The sequence below is a fragment of the Bufo gargarizans genome, chromosome 3 (assembly GCF_014858855.1).
Source record: "Bufo gargarizans isolate SCDJY-AF-19 chromosome 3, ASM1485885v1, whole genome shotgun sequence".
Taxonomy (NCBI): Eukaryota; Metazoa; Chordata; class Amphibia; order Anura; family Bufonidae; genus Bufo; species Bufo gargarizans.
In genome coordinates, this window is record NC_058082.1 from 529432081 (window position 1) to 529449622 (window position 17542).

General features: G+C 44.2%; 1 protein-coding gene across 1 annotated transcript in view; it reads right to left on the reverse strand.

The window, feature by feature from the left end:
• Positions 1 to 13815: 13815 nt before the first annotated feature.
• DHRSX (dehydrogenase/reductase X-linked) overlaps positions 13816 to 17542 on the reverse strand; it is a 396361-nt gene continuing 392634 nt past the window's right edge. The window contains exon 7 of the mRNA XM_044284034.1: positions 13816 to 14816. Coding sequence (XP_044139969.1) covers positions 14629 to 14816 — 188 coding nt within the window. The 3' untranslated portion in view covers positions 13816 to 14628. The remainder of the gene's footprint in view (positions 14817 to 17542) is intronic.

The window sequence follows — 17542 nt, forward strand, 5'->3', positions numbered from 1 at the left end:
ATGTAATGGAATTTTCTCCATTACCCCATACATAGATTACTATATCAGTGCTGCCCCCTGCTGGCCTGAATTTTAATATACAAGTAATGAGCCTGGAAACATAGTACAGGCTCAGGCTCATTATTTACAAGAAATGCCTTTCCCGATCTCCGCAAGGGGGAGGTGTTCCTGTTTGTGAAGTGCATGCTTCCGGGTTTCCAGCCTCTCACATTTGATCATGGCATCTGAGGAGTTAAATGTCAGCAATCAGCATTACTAGCCCCTAGCTATGGCTCTTACTCCACTCCAGAGTGGGAGCCTATTTAGAGACCCGATATCCACTGCACATGTAAGGCAGATGTCTGGAACGGGTTCAATTATTTATTGGTTACGTCAATCTTTCCTTATGGATCAGCGGGTTATTTGATTAAGAGGATAGTGCAGTTCATTCCTGGATTTCTGCAGCTGTTTTGAGGGAATATACAGTATAAGAATGCAACTGAGTGACATGTATGACACAATTACATGCATAACTCTTCACCCCCTTCAAGTCAGTATTAGACAGAGCAATCCATAACAGTAGATAGATAGGTGTTTATCAGCTTTGTACACATGGATGTTACAATTCGTCCTTATTCTCGATTGACACAAAAATCTCACAGTATCGGCAGGTGTGGAATTCCAGGACACTGACATTGTTGGTTTTTTAAAATCAATTTTTAAGTGGTTTCGATATTTGTGGTAATTGCCTTGCTTTAAAATGAGCCATTCTCAGTTCTCTTGCAAACTGCAGCAGGTTTTCATCTTCCACCATATTTTGCTGCATTCATTTTACATCCTACATTAAAGGTCATCTGCCTGGTAAACATGTCTAGTGGTGGATGAGAATCGCTTCTTTTAGGTGTCAAGTCCATTACTAGAAGGTCAGTGAAATAGTGGGCCAACGTTACTGGCTACAGACGGTAGATCTTGGAGACTACTTGGAGCGCATTCATTCCAATAATATAAGTTTCAGTACATTGCTATTTTAACATTTCATTATACTTTCTTGTAAGAAGCTCCACATTATAGAGACATCCGAATAAATCCTTTTCGTGTCAAATGTCCATAGATGAATGGAACAACATTAACACTTTAAAAAGATGTGTCATAGGTCATTTATAAATATGCAAACTACTTTATGAAGGGTTTACACCCTCCTCTGTATTCTTTACATAATAAATGAACACTCTGCTTCACTTGTTCTAAATGATATCAAATGTTAATGGAATTATTCATTACAAGAAATCGTAAGTTTCCATGGCTTTCTGAAAAGATACCAGCTTAGTAGACATTATGGGGCACATTTATTAAGACTGGCGTTTTAGACACCGGTCCTAATAAAGCCATATAGCTGGCGGTGGATCTGCCGCAGTTATGAAGAGGCGCCGGCCTCTCCATAACTACGGCGCGTCCAGTGGCAGTTTTACACTTCACTTATTTGGTCAGTTACGGGTCCAAAACAAAGAACAGGTGCAGATCTTTTGATGATACGTTATCTGCGAGTAGGATTGGCTCCCGATTTTGGCTCACCATACAGTAACTGACGTGTGACCTTACAGGTCAGTGTTTGTGTCCGGTATAATGTACTTAACCGTGCAGTGGCCCAAGAGTGTTAAGGCATAAACAGGAGTAGGTCCAAAACAGAGAGGACATGTAATGGAAATATTTGCATGTCTTCTGTGTTTTGGACCCACTTCTACTTTTGGCTTCCAAATCAAGATCAAATGCTGATGCAGAATACTGACCGTGTGATATAGGCCTAATGCCCAGCTTACATGAGTTTTGGCCATTTGCGTCTGACATCTGTTTTACTCAGATGGAAAAGAAGTCCTGCATGCAGGAATTTAATGGCCTCTATCACACAGTCAGCATTTGGTCCGTTTTTTGCATCAGCATTTGATCAGTTTTGCGCAGAGGCGTAACTAGAACTGACTGGGCCCCACAGCAAATTTTTGTACGGGGCCCCCCACACACACACTTCTTCACAAACCGCCTCCTCCTGTGCAAACCCCTCTTATATGGCTATTTTGTGACTTTGTTATTTACTGTATTTACTGTCATTTTTAGCACAACTTTGTTTTTTAACATTTACAGTTGCTGATGGAGTTTATATTCAACTCAACCCCTTTAAAACCTGCGCTGCAATTGTAATAGACCCGTCTGATTTACCTCTACATATCCACAAGTATTTTATCCTCTGTACATTTCTTACTGCAGCCATGGACGCAGTCATACACGCACTCTCCACATACATGGACGCAGTCATACACGCACTCTCCACATACATGGACGCAGTCATACACGCACTCTCCACATACATGGACGCAGTCATACACGCACTCTCCACATACATGGACGCAGTCATACACGCACTCTCCACATACATGGACGCAGTCATACGCGCACTCTCCACATACATGGACGCAGTCATACACGCACTCTCCACATACATGGACGCAGTCATACACGCACTCTCCACATACATGGACGCAGTCATACACGCACTCTCCACATGGATGCAATGATAGACACACTCTCCACATACATGGACGCAGTCATACACACACTCTCCACATACATGGACGCAGTCAGACACGCACTCTCCACATACATGGACGCAGTCATACACGCACTCTCCACATGGATGCAATGATAGACACACTCTCCACATACATGGACGCACTCATACACGCACTCTCCACATGGATGCAATGATAGACACACTCTCCACATACATGGACGCAGTCATACACGCACTCTCCACATACATGGACGCAGTCATACACGCACTCTCCACATACATGGACGCACTCATACACGCACTCTCCACATGGATGCAATGATAGACACACTCTCCACATACCTGGACGCAGTCTTACACACACTCTCCACATACATGGACGCAGTCATACACGCACTCTCCACATACATGGACGCACTCATACACGCACTCTCCACATGGATGCAATGATAGACACACTCTCCACATACATGGACGCAGTCTTACACACACTCTCCACATACATGGACGCAGTCATACACACACTCTCCACATACATGGACGCAGTCATACACGCACTCTCTACATACATGGACGCAGTCATACACGCACTCTCCACATACATGGACGCAGTCATACACACACTCTCCACATACATGGACGCAGTCATACACGCACTCTCTACATACATGGACGCAGTCATACACGCACTCTCCACATACATGGATGCACTCATACACGCACTCTCCACATGGATGCAATGATAGACACACTCTCCACATACATGGACGCAGTCATACACACACTCTCCACATACATGGACGCAGTCATACACGCACTCTCCACATGGATGCAATGATAGACACACTCTCCACATACATGGACGCAGTCATACACACACTCTCCACATACATGGACGCAGTCTTACACACACTCTCCACATACATGGACGCACTCATACACGCACTCTCCACATGGATGCAATGATAGACACACTCTCCACATACATGGACGCAGTCTTACACACACTCTCCACATACATGGACGCAGTCATACACGCACTCTCCACATACATGGATGCACTCTCCACATACATGGACGCAGTCATACACGCACTCTCCACATACATGGACGCAGTCATACACGCACTCTCCACATACATGGACGCAGTCATACTCGCACTCTCCACATACATGGACGCAGTCATACACGCACTCTCCACATACATGGACGCAGTCAGACACGCACTCTCCACATACATGGACGCAGTCATACACGCACTCTCCACATGGATGCAATGATAGACACACTCTCCACATACATGGACGCAGTCATACACACACTCTCCACATACATGGACGCAGTCAGACACGCACTCTCCACATACATGGACGCAGTCATACACGCACTCTCCACATGGATGCAATGATAGACACACTCTCCACATACATGGACGCACTCATACACGCACTCTCCACATGGATGCAATGATAGACACACTCTCCACATACATGGACGCAGTCATACACGCACTCTCCACATACATGGACGCAGTCATACACGCACTCTCCACATACATGGACGCACTCATACACGCACTCTCCACATGGATGCAATGATAGACACACTCTCCACATACCTGGACGCAGTCTTACACACACTCTCCACATACATGGACGCAGTCATACACGCACTCTCCACATACATGGACGCACTCATACACGCACTCTCCACATGGATGCAATGATAGACACACTCTCCACATACATGGACGCAGTCTTACACACACTCTCCACATACATGGACGCAGTCATACACACACTCTCCACATACATGGACGCAGTCATACACGCACTCTCTACATACATGGACGCAGTCATACACGCACTCTCCACATACATGGACGCAGTCATACACACACTCTCCACATACATGGACGCAGTCATACACGCACTCTCTACATACATGGACGCAGTCATACACGCACTCTCCACATACATGGATGCACTCTCCACATACATGGACGCAGTCATACACACACTCTCCACATACATGGACGCAGTCATACACGCACTCTCCACATGGATGCAATGATAGACACACTCTCCACATACATGGACGCAGTCATACACACACTCTCCACATACATGGACGCAGTCTTACACACACTCTCCACATACATGGACGCACTCATACACGCACTCTCCACATGGATGCAATGATAGACACACTCTCCACATACATGGACGCAGTCTTACACACACTCTCCACATACATGGACGCAGTCATACACGCACTCTCCACATACATGGATGCACTCTCCACATACATGGACGCAGTCATACACACACTCTCCACATACATGGACGCAGTCATACACACACTCTCCACATACATGGACGCAGTCTTACACACACTCTCCACATACATGGACGCACTCATACACGCACTCTCCACATGGATGCAATGATAGACACACTCTCCACATACATGGACGCAGTCATACACGCACTCTCTACATACATGGACGCAGTCATACACGCACTCTCCACATACATGGATGCACTCTCCACATACATGGACGCAGTCATACACACACTCTCCACATACATGGACGCAGTCATACACACACTCTCCACATACATGGACGCAGTCATACACGCACTCTCTACATACATGGACGCAGTCATACACGCACTCTCCACATACATGGACGCACTCATACACACACTCTCCACATACATGGACGCACTCTTCACATACATGGATGCAGTCATATGTGCACTCTCCACATACATTGACGCAGTCATACACGCACTCTCCACATACATTGACGCAGTCATACACACACTCTCCACATACATGGATGCACTCTCCATATACATGGACGCAGTCATACACGCACTCTCCACGTACATGGACGCAGTCATACACGCACTCTCCACGTACATGGACGCAGTCATACACACACTCTCCACATACATGGACGCAGTCATACACACACTCTCCACATACATGGACGCACTCTTCACATACATGGATGCAGTCATATGTGCACTCTCCACATACATTGACGCAGTCATACACGCACTCTCCACGTACATGGACGCAGTCATACACGCACTCTCCACGTACATGGACGCAGTCATACACGCACTCTCCACGTACATGGACGCATTCATACACGCACTCTCCACATACATGGACGCAGTCATACACGCACTCTCCACATACATGGACGCAGTCATACACACACTCTCCACATACATGGACGCAGTCATACATGCACTCTCCACATACATGGACGCAGTCATACACACACTCTCCACATACATGGACGCAATGATAGACACACTCTCCACATACATGGACGCAATGATAGACACACTCTCCACATACATGGACGCAGTCATACACACACTCTCCACATACATGGACGCAGTCATACACACACTCTCCACATACATGGACGCAGTCATACACGCACTCTCCACATACATGGACGCAGTCATACACGCACTCTCCACATACATGGATGCAGTCATACACGCACTCTCCACATACATGGATGCAGTCATACACGCACTCTCCACATGGATGCAATGATAGACACACTCTCCACATACATGGACGCAGTCATACACACACTCTCCACATACATGGACGCAGTCATACACACACTCTCCACATACATGGACGCAGTCATACACGCACTCTCCACATACATGGACGCAGTCATACACACACTCTCCACATACATGGACGCACTCTCCACATACATGGATGCAGTCATACACGCACTCTCCACATGGATGCAATGATAGACACACTCTCCACATACATGGACGCAGTCATACACACACTCTCCACATACATGGACGCAGTCATACACGCACTCTCCACATACATGGACGCAGTCATACACGCACTCTCCACATACATGGATGCAGTCATACACGCACTCTCCACATACATGGATGCAGTCATACACGCACTCTCCACATGGATGCAATGATAGACACACTCTCCACATACATGGACGCAGTCATACACACACTCTCCACATACATGGACGCAGTCATACACACACTCTCCACATACATGGACGCAGTCATACACGCACTCTCCACATACATGGATGCATTCATGCACACAGTCACCACATACATGGACGCACACATATACAATACACATATATAGACAGACACCCAGCTTTCCTGCAGTGCCTCTCCCCCATACTCTAATGCCTCTGCACTTGTGCCATGCAGGATAGCAGGGAAGCTGGATGACATCTCATGATATAATTCACTGAGCTTTCCTACTGTACTGCAGGTCACATGTGCACAGTCTGGGAAATCTGAATATAACCCCAGTTCCCTTGCCACTCACATCACTGGTGCAGTTGTGGCAATCCAACTGGTGTTCAGCATGCTGGGCAGGGAAGGTTCAACTTCAGGCAGCAGGAATTGCGGGTAGAAAAGGGGGCGGGGCTATTATAGCTCCACCCAAGTCGGGCCGTCCTGTTGCTGGTCACTGTCCATCATAAGAACTAAGGAGGGGAGAGGCGGAGCAATGTCACTGATGTCAGGTCAGTGACAGAGCGACTCAGATAGAGATAGCGCTAATCTGACTGGCGTCAGTGCAGCAGCACTCCCTCTCCCTCCCTAACAGGTAACCCCCCCTCCACGGCCCGGCCAGGCCCCGCCCCCTCCACGGCCCGGCCACGCCCCCTTCACCGCCTGAGTCCACCTCCTCCCTCTAGTTACCTACCTCTTCTTCTGCTCGTGCTGTAGTGCGCCCCAGGCCCACCTGCTTCAGCCTCCAGTCCTGACCTGACTACTCCTCCTTGCCTTCCCCCCAGCCAGGCCTGAGCCGCAGAACGCCCACGCCCCAGTGTGGGTGGGCGGTCGGGCCTGGCTGCCTGTGTGTTTTTACTGTGCACTGTGACTGTGTTAATAAAAAAAAGAATAATAAATGAATGCGGTCCGGACTGGCCCCCATTGGCGTAGGGCCCCATAGCCACTGCTATAGTTGCTATGTCGATCCCTACGCCACTGAGTATTGGTAAGGCAAAAACAGGAGTAGGTCCAAAACAGAGATGACAGATGGCGTTATAGATGCTCCAAAGACAGGATCTGTTGTGTTTTTCATTTTTTGGTTCTTCTGATGGATCAGGAGAATGGTAAAATAAACTGGGAAATCAACAGGGCCAAACAGGGACACTGGTGTCCCCAGAACAGACTGGTGAGGGTGGCAACAGCATGAGAAGTTAACACAGTGGCCCAGTCACAGGGTAGTGAGGGTGGCAACAACAGTGGCAGTAACAGCACAAGATAGTGGCAGCAGGAGAACATAGCAGCAGAGGCTGGAGGTGTGTGGCATCAGGTGGGTGACATCAATAAAATAGTTGCTGAAGCACGTGGCTAAAAGTATTGGGACAATCTTCTTGTGTGGCAGCACACTGCAGTCAGAACATTACTGCCAGAATGATCTGGTCTGATGCATTAGGCACTGGCGTGTGGAAATCCTGGTTGATTGATGCCTGATTGTTCTTTATAACATGTTGAAAGGCATGTGCTTTTTGTGGTAACTATGACAACTGCTCATCCCATACCACACTACTGGCTGGGCAGGAAAGCTTGTCCAGGGCAAACTCGGTCAGTTTGTGCCTCAATTCAAGTTTGGCTGCCCAGTAGTCAATGGGATCTGCGATCTGGTGGGACAGGGTACACTGTAATCACCTGCTGGTTCAGGTTCTGCACCATGTCTTGCTGCTGGTTGGTTTCTTCAGTAGTCTGGTGAAGAAATGTGCTCATCAGGGCCTGGGGACTTAATTTACTGCTGACGGAGCTGATGCTGCTCCTGCACCCCAGCCCCCTCCAGCAGTCATGGCAGTGGAGCATGAGAGCAGAGGGTCAGACCTTCAGGAGGATGGGTGATGGCGCACATATCTGTGGGCACATTTTCGCCCACAGATTGGGCAGATTGTGAAATACTCAGACCGGCCCGTCTGGCACCAACAACCATGCCACGCTCAAAATTGCTTAATTCCCCTTTCTTTCCCATTCTGACATTCAGTTTGGAGTTCAGGAGATTGTCTTGACCAGGACCACAACCCTACATGCATTGAAGCAACTGCCATGTGATTGACTAGATAATCGCATCAATGAGAAATAGAACAGGTGTTCCTAATATTTTTTTAGGTGAGTGTGTATATATATATATATATATATATATATATACATATACACATACATACACACATACATACACACACACTATATTTATCTATGTGTGGCCATCCATCGGTTGTGGTGGGCATTGGAGTCAAGGGTTTTACTAGCATGTATATATGCTATAAAGCTTTGAATTTGTATTGTCACAAATTGCAGTCCTTAAATCTCCCCCGTCTATGAAGTAGGTCTGACTGCCATAAAGATCTGTGGAGAAATGAATTTGTCCTAAAAACAACAGGGTGTTAAAATGTATTCTAATATAATGATATTAGAGGTCGTATCCCTGCCAGTTTCCATTATAGTCAGAGTAACAGCCTTACAGATAATTCTTAAAAATAATTGAATAACCATTTATTTATTGGTTTGTGCTATTAACTGCTGGCTATAAGATCAGAGCAGTTTGTTCTGTAAGGATATGCATCTGTAATGGATGCTAATCCATATTTGCCACACAATGTTATGCTGGCGACTTGTGACTGCCACTACCCTGCTCCTCTATTTGGGCACGGGTACTGCATCACTCATCAGACTGGCACTTCTGCTCCCCGGTGGCTCATGTCTGCTTGTTCTTCTCTTGGAGGCTGAGGCCTACTTGTCTGCTAGGCCGCTCTCCCAGCACCCACAGGGTGCACACTCGCACATCTCCAAATCTTAAGGGGCCAGCAGGCGCACAGCTCAATCTTCACCAATCTATGGATAGTAATTTGAGAGTATTTTAGGCACCTTCCCCAAGGGAAGAGGTTCCTGAGCTTAGGTTTCCTAGCTAGCTAGTAACCAGTGAAGGTATGCTGTTTAGTTTGTCTGTCCGTGTACCGACCTCTGCCTGTTTACTGATGTTGACCCTCCACTGCCTGTCCAGATGTTAGCCTGTATTCCATATTGACCCTTTGCTGTCTGGCCTGACCCACGGACATGTTTTGCACATTCACACTAATGCTGCCTTCCCTGACCTCTGCCTGTTTCCTGACTATAAGTATTGCCTGACTCCTTGGTGCCTTGCACCAATGTCTCTGAAACCAGTGGGTCAGCTGCCAACCACAATGGGATTTTTCTAAGAGGAAGCAGCTTGATGGTTCCCATGCAGCAAAGACCAGATCCCTGTGTTGGAGTCAAAGGGTGAAAACCGGGGAATTGCCAGGACAATGGCCTAATGTCTAGCCCAAAGTCAAACCGTTTGGCTGGCACAGAGGTCCCACATCTACTGCCCTTAACACATATACTGGTATTTTTATTTTCAAATGGACATAGAGCAGATTAATCTTGTTGAAAGCTATATTTGCTTCTTTTATACAAAGGAGGTTATGTTGTAATTTGTAAAACATAATTGTAAACATGGTTACTGTAAATGTTGGCTCTATAAAAGATCACTATGGCATACAAGTGTATAAAGTCGAATCACACTGTGAGGGGTAGATAAAACTAGCTAGCTAGACACATATTATTATACGTTAAGCATCTTATAACACTTCTACATTACATTTGCTGTCTTACGTCGTCATAAATTATACATTTAATGCATTTAAATATAGCCTGTGTGACCCTAGAAAATTGTTTTCTCCTTTTATGTATTCCTGATGCTGCACGCGCTTTCTTTATAAATTTGTCACAGTTGATGAATTAACATGTACATGAGATGGCATCATACTGTACATTAAAACGTGAATTAACTCTTCCCATTTACATCTATACAATATAGGATAATCAAGTGGCATAAATGTACCGCGGCTGTATGAATTATTTTTCAGCGATTGGATAAAATATTTGATTTGGAAAAGTGGTAATCTGCCCATAGATATGCAATGGAAACATAAAATCATAATAGACAAAAAGAAAACTCACGTGATGGTGTAACCGTTAAAACACGTTGAAGAACGATGACAAAGCGGTATGCCCTGGAATGTTTTTAATATGTATTCACTAGTGTTGTGCAAAGCGAAGCATTTGAAGCGATATTTTGTCTGATGTTTAGGAGAACTTCGATTCGCAACGAATCAAAATTTTCTTGCGCGTAATGGTTACTAATGAGGTTTTCTGAAAAGTGCCGGCTGCACATGTTACAGAGTGAAACTGAGTGTACCGGAGACTAGCCCGGGAATGCAAGATCACCCATAATGCCGTGCAGCCAGCCAATACGCAGATAGTCATCCCCTGTGATGTCACAGCCCTATAAAACCCTCATTCTGCACGGTCTCATTATCATGTGAGCTGAGCATAGAGAGAAACGTGGCAAGCGCTCATGCGCTAGGGACAGTGTTGCTAAAAACGATAAATAAAAGAATATTGGCGAAGGGAGAGCGCAGGGAGATTTATTATGTGTCAGTTTTATTTATTTATTCCTACATCAACCGTAAACTAAGATATAGAATATGTAATAATAAGATGAAAGCCTTTATTAATCCACTGCCAGCGTGCCAACCAATACCATCCAGTTTGCACCCCTTAGGGGGGCCAGGTATTACAGTATTAATGACCAATCCTCATCTTTTGCTGTGTTTACTTCTTCCAAATCATCCTTCAAAGTCTCAATGTCCTAAAAAACGTCAGCAAGATGCAGAAAGAGTAGGAGAGGGATATTCCTGATGACATATTCTCATTGATATTATATGATGTGAAAAAGGAGGAAAAGTGGATGGCAGAAGTGTTCCAAGATGTAGGGCAGGAAAGAGCTAGGGTTGGAGTAGTGGGTACAGCTCCTGTTTAAAGGTGCATTAAAGGTGCAGCGCGGCCATTAACAATGAAAAGCAACTATACAGTGCTGTATTAATTATTAAACGAAAGGCAGCTGCGGGCTAATTGGCTGCGTGGTTCTTCACCGCAGCACAGCTGCAACCCACCTGCAGCACGGCCACTCCATGTGGCTGTACCCTAAGGCAGAGTAGCCTGGGTATACCCGATGTAGTTCAAATTAATTCATAACAAATCAAATTTCTTGCCAAACGTCAGCAAAGATGCCAAATATATTCCAGTATTCACAATAAAGCTGGAAATACGTTTTAACCCGTGAGTGCTGGATGAACTTTTTACTATATATATATATATATATATATATATAGATACAAAAATTGGACTGCACTCCCAGCAATTCGTGAAGAAAATCTTAGTTTATTCACCCATCTATGGCAAAGCGACGTTTCGGCTCCAACTGAGCCTTTCTCAAGCATGCTTGAGAAAGGCTCAGTTGGAGCCGAAACGTCGCTTTGCCATAGATGGGTGAATAAACTAAGATTTTCTTCACGAATTGCTGGGAGTGCAGTCCAATTTTTGTATCTACAATACGGGGTAAGCACCTGCTGCCGTCCTTGGATTTTGCACCCATATACGAAGGGTGGTGCCGCCTGTGTTTTTTCTTTTTTATATATATATATGTATATATATATATATACACACACACACAAATATATATTCATGCCAGCATAAAAGTGGAAGAAATCAATTCGGTCTGCTTTTTTATGTTTTTTAAAGACGCACTCTTCCAGCAGAGTAACAGCCTACCCAAAGACATTGTATCTGCCATAGCTGGATGCTACATAACCCTGCACTGACTATAATGGGACTCATCGGGGTCTGACCTGTTTCTGGCATTAGTGCCAGGCTTCAACAGGACAAAAGCCCTTGCAGTGGTTATTATCTGGCCGAATCCCTTCACTAATGTTGGAAACAGGCTGGATCCCTGCACAGTCCCATTATAGTCAGGGGAGCCTGGTGGTGCTCTGGCCTTTTCCGGTTACAATGTCTTCCGACAGCGTGTACCTCTGTCAGCACCAGTATTCTAGTACTGTATGTTGTTACACTCTAACTCCATACATTTTAAACCTTTTCATTAACCTTTTCTTGCTCTGTGTAAACAGGGTCTCTTCCTGTGGCTGTGAAATACAGAATTACATCATTACCAATCAAATCCCTCTTGGAAGCTCTAAAGGGCCGTCCCCTCCTCACACATCTCTGTATTCTGTTGAAAATATAATGCCTCCCCTATCTAAAGGACCAGGAGTGCAGACATATAGTAGGCGAGTGTATATAGTGATTAGCTGCAGTTATATAAACCTCCTGAATCACACTGCCCATCTGTACTATCTGTGTGTGATGACTTTTCAGTGTAGTTCTATGAGATGTAGCTTCACACTGGTCTCCCTGTTTCCCGTGTGTAAGAGCTGAGAGGGTGAGATAATTGGCAGGGCAGAGAGGTTCAGCCGTATCAAGATATACCAAATGAGGGCCCTGCAGTGTGAGAGGTTAGCAGATGTGTCACAAATCTGTCATGGCTGCCCTCAGATGACAGTACAGGGCAGTACAGTGTGGTAAGACTCCATCCCCTCAGTCTCTGCAAAGTCTGGCATGATGGAAAATATAGGATTCATTAGGAAAACCACAATTGAGGGTAGAAGGAATCAAGATGGCTTACAAGCCACGAATTAAACATAAAATAAAACAAGACTACACAATGTATACACAAGAGCCTTGGTGGAGGTCTGACACCCAGCACCCACACTGTTCAGCTGTTCTCAGCAATAGTCGATGCAGGAATAACACAGTGGTAGCAGACATTTCTGTCCACTGTGGCCATACTGGGTTACCGCAGCTCAGCTCTTATTTACGTGAAGAAGAGCAAAACAGCAGCTCCCTGGAGGGCCCTGACAGAGCTGTCTGCTTCTGGCTCTTTGCACTGTCCGATTTCTGGCGCCTGCTCAGAGTAGCGGATTGGGGGGGGTTTCAGGTGTCAAACTCCCATCGATTTGATACTAAGGGTATCATAAGGGTTGCCACAGTATTTTAAATTCATATGAGCCATAAGTATGAAAGTGTACACCAGTATAGAATATCTGCATTCAGAACAGATATATACAGGTATGTGCAATGATAGCAAGAATAAAAACATAATTGGACAAATAACTGAAATGTGTAGTTTTGAGGTGTTAAAGAGAATTTTAACCATCTTGCTCATTTGTTGAGAAAGCAATCCCCTTAAAAACAAAATGTGCTATAATATTTAGGCTTCATTTTTACTTTTTTCGTAAAAGATTTCACAAAACAATGGACAGAAGCTTCTGCACAAAACTCTGCATTTTCATATCTGTGTTTATTAAGAGGAGAAGTGGTTGCACAATACTATAATGTTTCCGAGATAAAAGATAAAATTAACCAAAATCTTTGACTGAATAATGGTCCCTGGTGGCCGACAAATTCCTGCAGGTGGAATAAGACAGTAAGAATACATTTCCTGTGATATAAATTATTAAATTGTCTCATAGAGGGTTTTACTTTTCTTAAGGAAACCTATGCAAAAAATATTTTTTTTATTGTAATTTTTCACTATATCTTTGTAAAGTTTTGATAAATTATTTTAGTTAGGATCTCACTAACAAATTCTCAAATCTCCTATGATTACAACTTAAGCTTTGCGAAATTGCTTATTACATCCAAGTGAATACCTAATGAACTCATCATCATTTTTAAGGCCACAATGTGCGTCAAAGGAATAATTTTACTCTTCATATGAAACATATTAGGATACCCAAAGCGAGCTGTACATCATAATGAATTCATCCAGGATTCTTCTGAAACATGAACACAACTTGCCCGATCAGATCACAGTTACCCATTAATATTCATGGCACGCAATTAAAGGCCAGAATCCTTCAGGCAAAAGCGGCACATAATCATGTTGATGACTGAATTGTACTTTGTATGTACATATTGTTGGAATATTTTGATTACAACATTCGTAATTTGAGCTATATTTTAATAACTAAACAAATACGTTGAATCCCGAGCGATAAATGTCAAAAATAAATCCCATAAAAGATGAGATTCTTATGGAAACATCTGGAAGGCTTGAGTCTAGGGATGTGAAATGTTAAGAAGACAACAGGTTTATGATGAAACCGGAAGAGCGGCCATCTTGCAGCTTTCAGTCCATAGTTTCTTCTGAAGTTCTATATCATAAGACACCTCAGCGGATTTTATTTTTTCACCGTTGTATAAATAACAGCCTCCAATTCCTTCGAGGTCCGGTGAGACAGATGTATAAACTGAGGTGGCAGCTCCTTCTTCTGGACTCTGTATTAAGGTGAAATGTAAGAAATATGGCTTTAGTTAAAACCAAGTAACATCTATCAGGACTGATTTTATCAACATCATTAAATACAGAGTATATCCCACATAAAAGACATAGGAAATAGTGTACAACAATCTGCTTAAGTATGAATTTCTATTATCTGATCTGATAGAAAATCTCCTGATTTCAATTCTGATATGTAAGACATTAAATGTATAACAATTAGGATTTCTCTAGAACTTACATGCTTTAGAAAAGAAAGTCTAAGAATGATCTAGTGAATATCAATAAAAAGTATATTAACTGAAGTCTGGCTGTTAAAAGGCTGATTTAAAGTGAATGTCCTCCCTTGAACATCATGTCATTTTTAAATCTAAGATTTTGGTGGTAATTTATGAAGCTGAAATAGGCCTATATATTTTTCAGGTGCAGATTGCAGCGCAAAGGCTTAGTTGCGCCGCAATCGTTGAGTTTTCCCTGCTCACACCAGGTCTAAAAAAGTGGGCATGATCTGGGCAGGGAAGAGGACGGGCTGGCAGGCCTCTCTCCCTTATCATTTACCAAAAGGTCTAAATGTAAGACAGTTCGGAAGCTGTCTTGCACTTAGAAGCAGCAGTGGATCCGCCAAAGTTATGGAGAGGTCAGAACCTCTTCATAACTCTAGTGGATCCACCGCCACGCAGGGTTTAAGACCGGCGTCCTTACAGTGGTCTACTTTTCTGACGGTGAGCTCCATATGGCCAGCTATTCAGTTAAATGATGAAATTCTGGCTGCATGCAGTCATCACTAGAGGCAGCTTAGAAGCGTACCGCATACTGTATTATTGTTGAGTTCACTATATAAGCCGTATGCAGTAAGCTTCCAAGCTCCCCCTGCTGGCCGCTGCAAGCAAACAGAATGTTAATATTAATTTTTCAATCCATGGGCTTTAAGCTCTGTATCAGAAAACAAAACCTTAACTGCTACATAATAAAACAAATTAACCTGTACAAAATGTTTTACTCATTTTTTTTTACCCATTTTGATAATCAAACTGATGTTCAAGGTGGACATTTTCTTTAAAATTTAATGCAAGAGCTGCTAACCAGTTCCGTTCATTTAACCTGCTTCCTGAACAGACTCATTTTCCATTTTTTTTAGCAGATGCAACTTTACACACCTTTTTTTCCAGTTATGTAAATCATTTTTGTGCTTTTTCAGTGATGCATTATTTTTGTCATTTTTATTTTAGTATTTTTTGCTTTTTATTTTTTAGACTCAGGAAACTGTAAATAGCACATTGTGTGACTATAATTCCTTTATTATGTCTCTTTCCACAATGGACACTTTGCTATATGGGATATATGGGTTATGGTGGCTGGGGACGGAGCAATAAGCTGCAGCGTGGTGGCGTTTTTCTTTTACACTTTGACATCCCACATAAGGTCAAAAAAGACCTTTAGGGGATGTTTGACTTTTTTTTTAGATTGACATTTTCCTGACATATTAGCCCCAGTTGGAGGGGGAATAAATCTCCCAGAGATGTTGTATATGGCTGTACAACCTCATTGCAGAGCTGACATGGGTCTGCTAAGACTAAGCACCCTCCACAGACTCCTTGCCCCTGGTGGTCACATGATTGCTGGAGCAAGAAGCAGCATTACCGCATCCTGATCTGTATACACAGCACTTGTGTTTAGAGCAAAGAGGAAGGCAGGGACAGTGAAAAACCATCCCTGCCTTCTCTATGGGGAGCACGGCCATCACTGACTCTTAGCTATAGGATGCTTGTGAAAAGTTTTCAGTAGATTCACTGCTTGAGTCTTACGTAGTAGAATAAAATGGGGAACATGGGGCAACTGATGATCCATCAAGATAATCTTTGCATCTCACTACAGATCACGATAATGTGCACAATTAAAGTTATCATGTAGTTCAGGTCTTAATCATGTTCGATTAAAGGGAGAAATTAATCACATGATTTGCAGTTTGCACCACAAAAATGTATGTCTTTATGATTTTACACTGTTCTCACCAATTTTGAAAAGTAGGTGGAAAAGTGAGTGTGGTTAGCAATGTTGACTAGGCTAGTTTCACACTAGCGGTACAGTCTTATTCCGGCATAGTATGGCGGCATTCGTTCAGACAAATATCGCTGTGCGTAGTGGCATTTGTCCAACCAATTCTGAGCATGTTTGCTGGGTTGCGGCTGGATCTCTGCTGGACCCCGTCACTGTTAGGCCTCTTGCACACGGGCATGTGCGCCCCGTTGCCGTATTGCGGACCGTTTTTGTGGATCTGCAATACACGGGTGCCGTTCTGTGGGCATTCCGCATCACAAATGCAGATCTATTCACTTCAATGGGTCCAGAGATGCGGAACGGAAGCATGGAACGGAACCCTACGGAAGGGTTTCGTCCCGTACTTCCGTTCCGCAAAAAGATACAACATGTCCATTCATTTTGCGGAACGGCCGGATCACGGACCCATTCAAGCAGCTGCCCCACGGACTGTGTATGTGCATTGCGGCCCGCATTTTGCAGGTCGCAGCATGACCAGGGGGCGCACACGCCCGTGTGAAAGAGGCCTTAATGGGGCTGGCGGGCATTCAGGCAGCACTCAGAATACTAGAGTGAAACTAGCCTTAGCTGTACTCAAGATTTATCAATTACCACCTTTATTAAAAGGTTAAAGCCTGCCGGATCCATCACTGAGGGACACTGTCAGAATGCCATCCGACCCCCCATTAA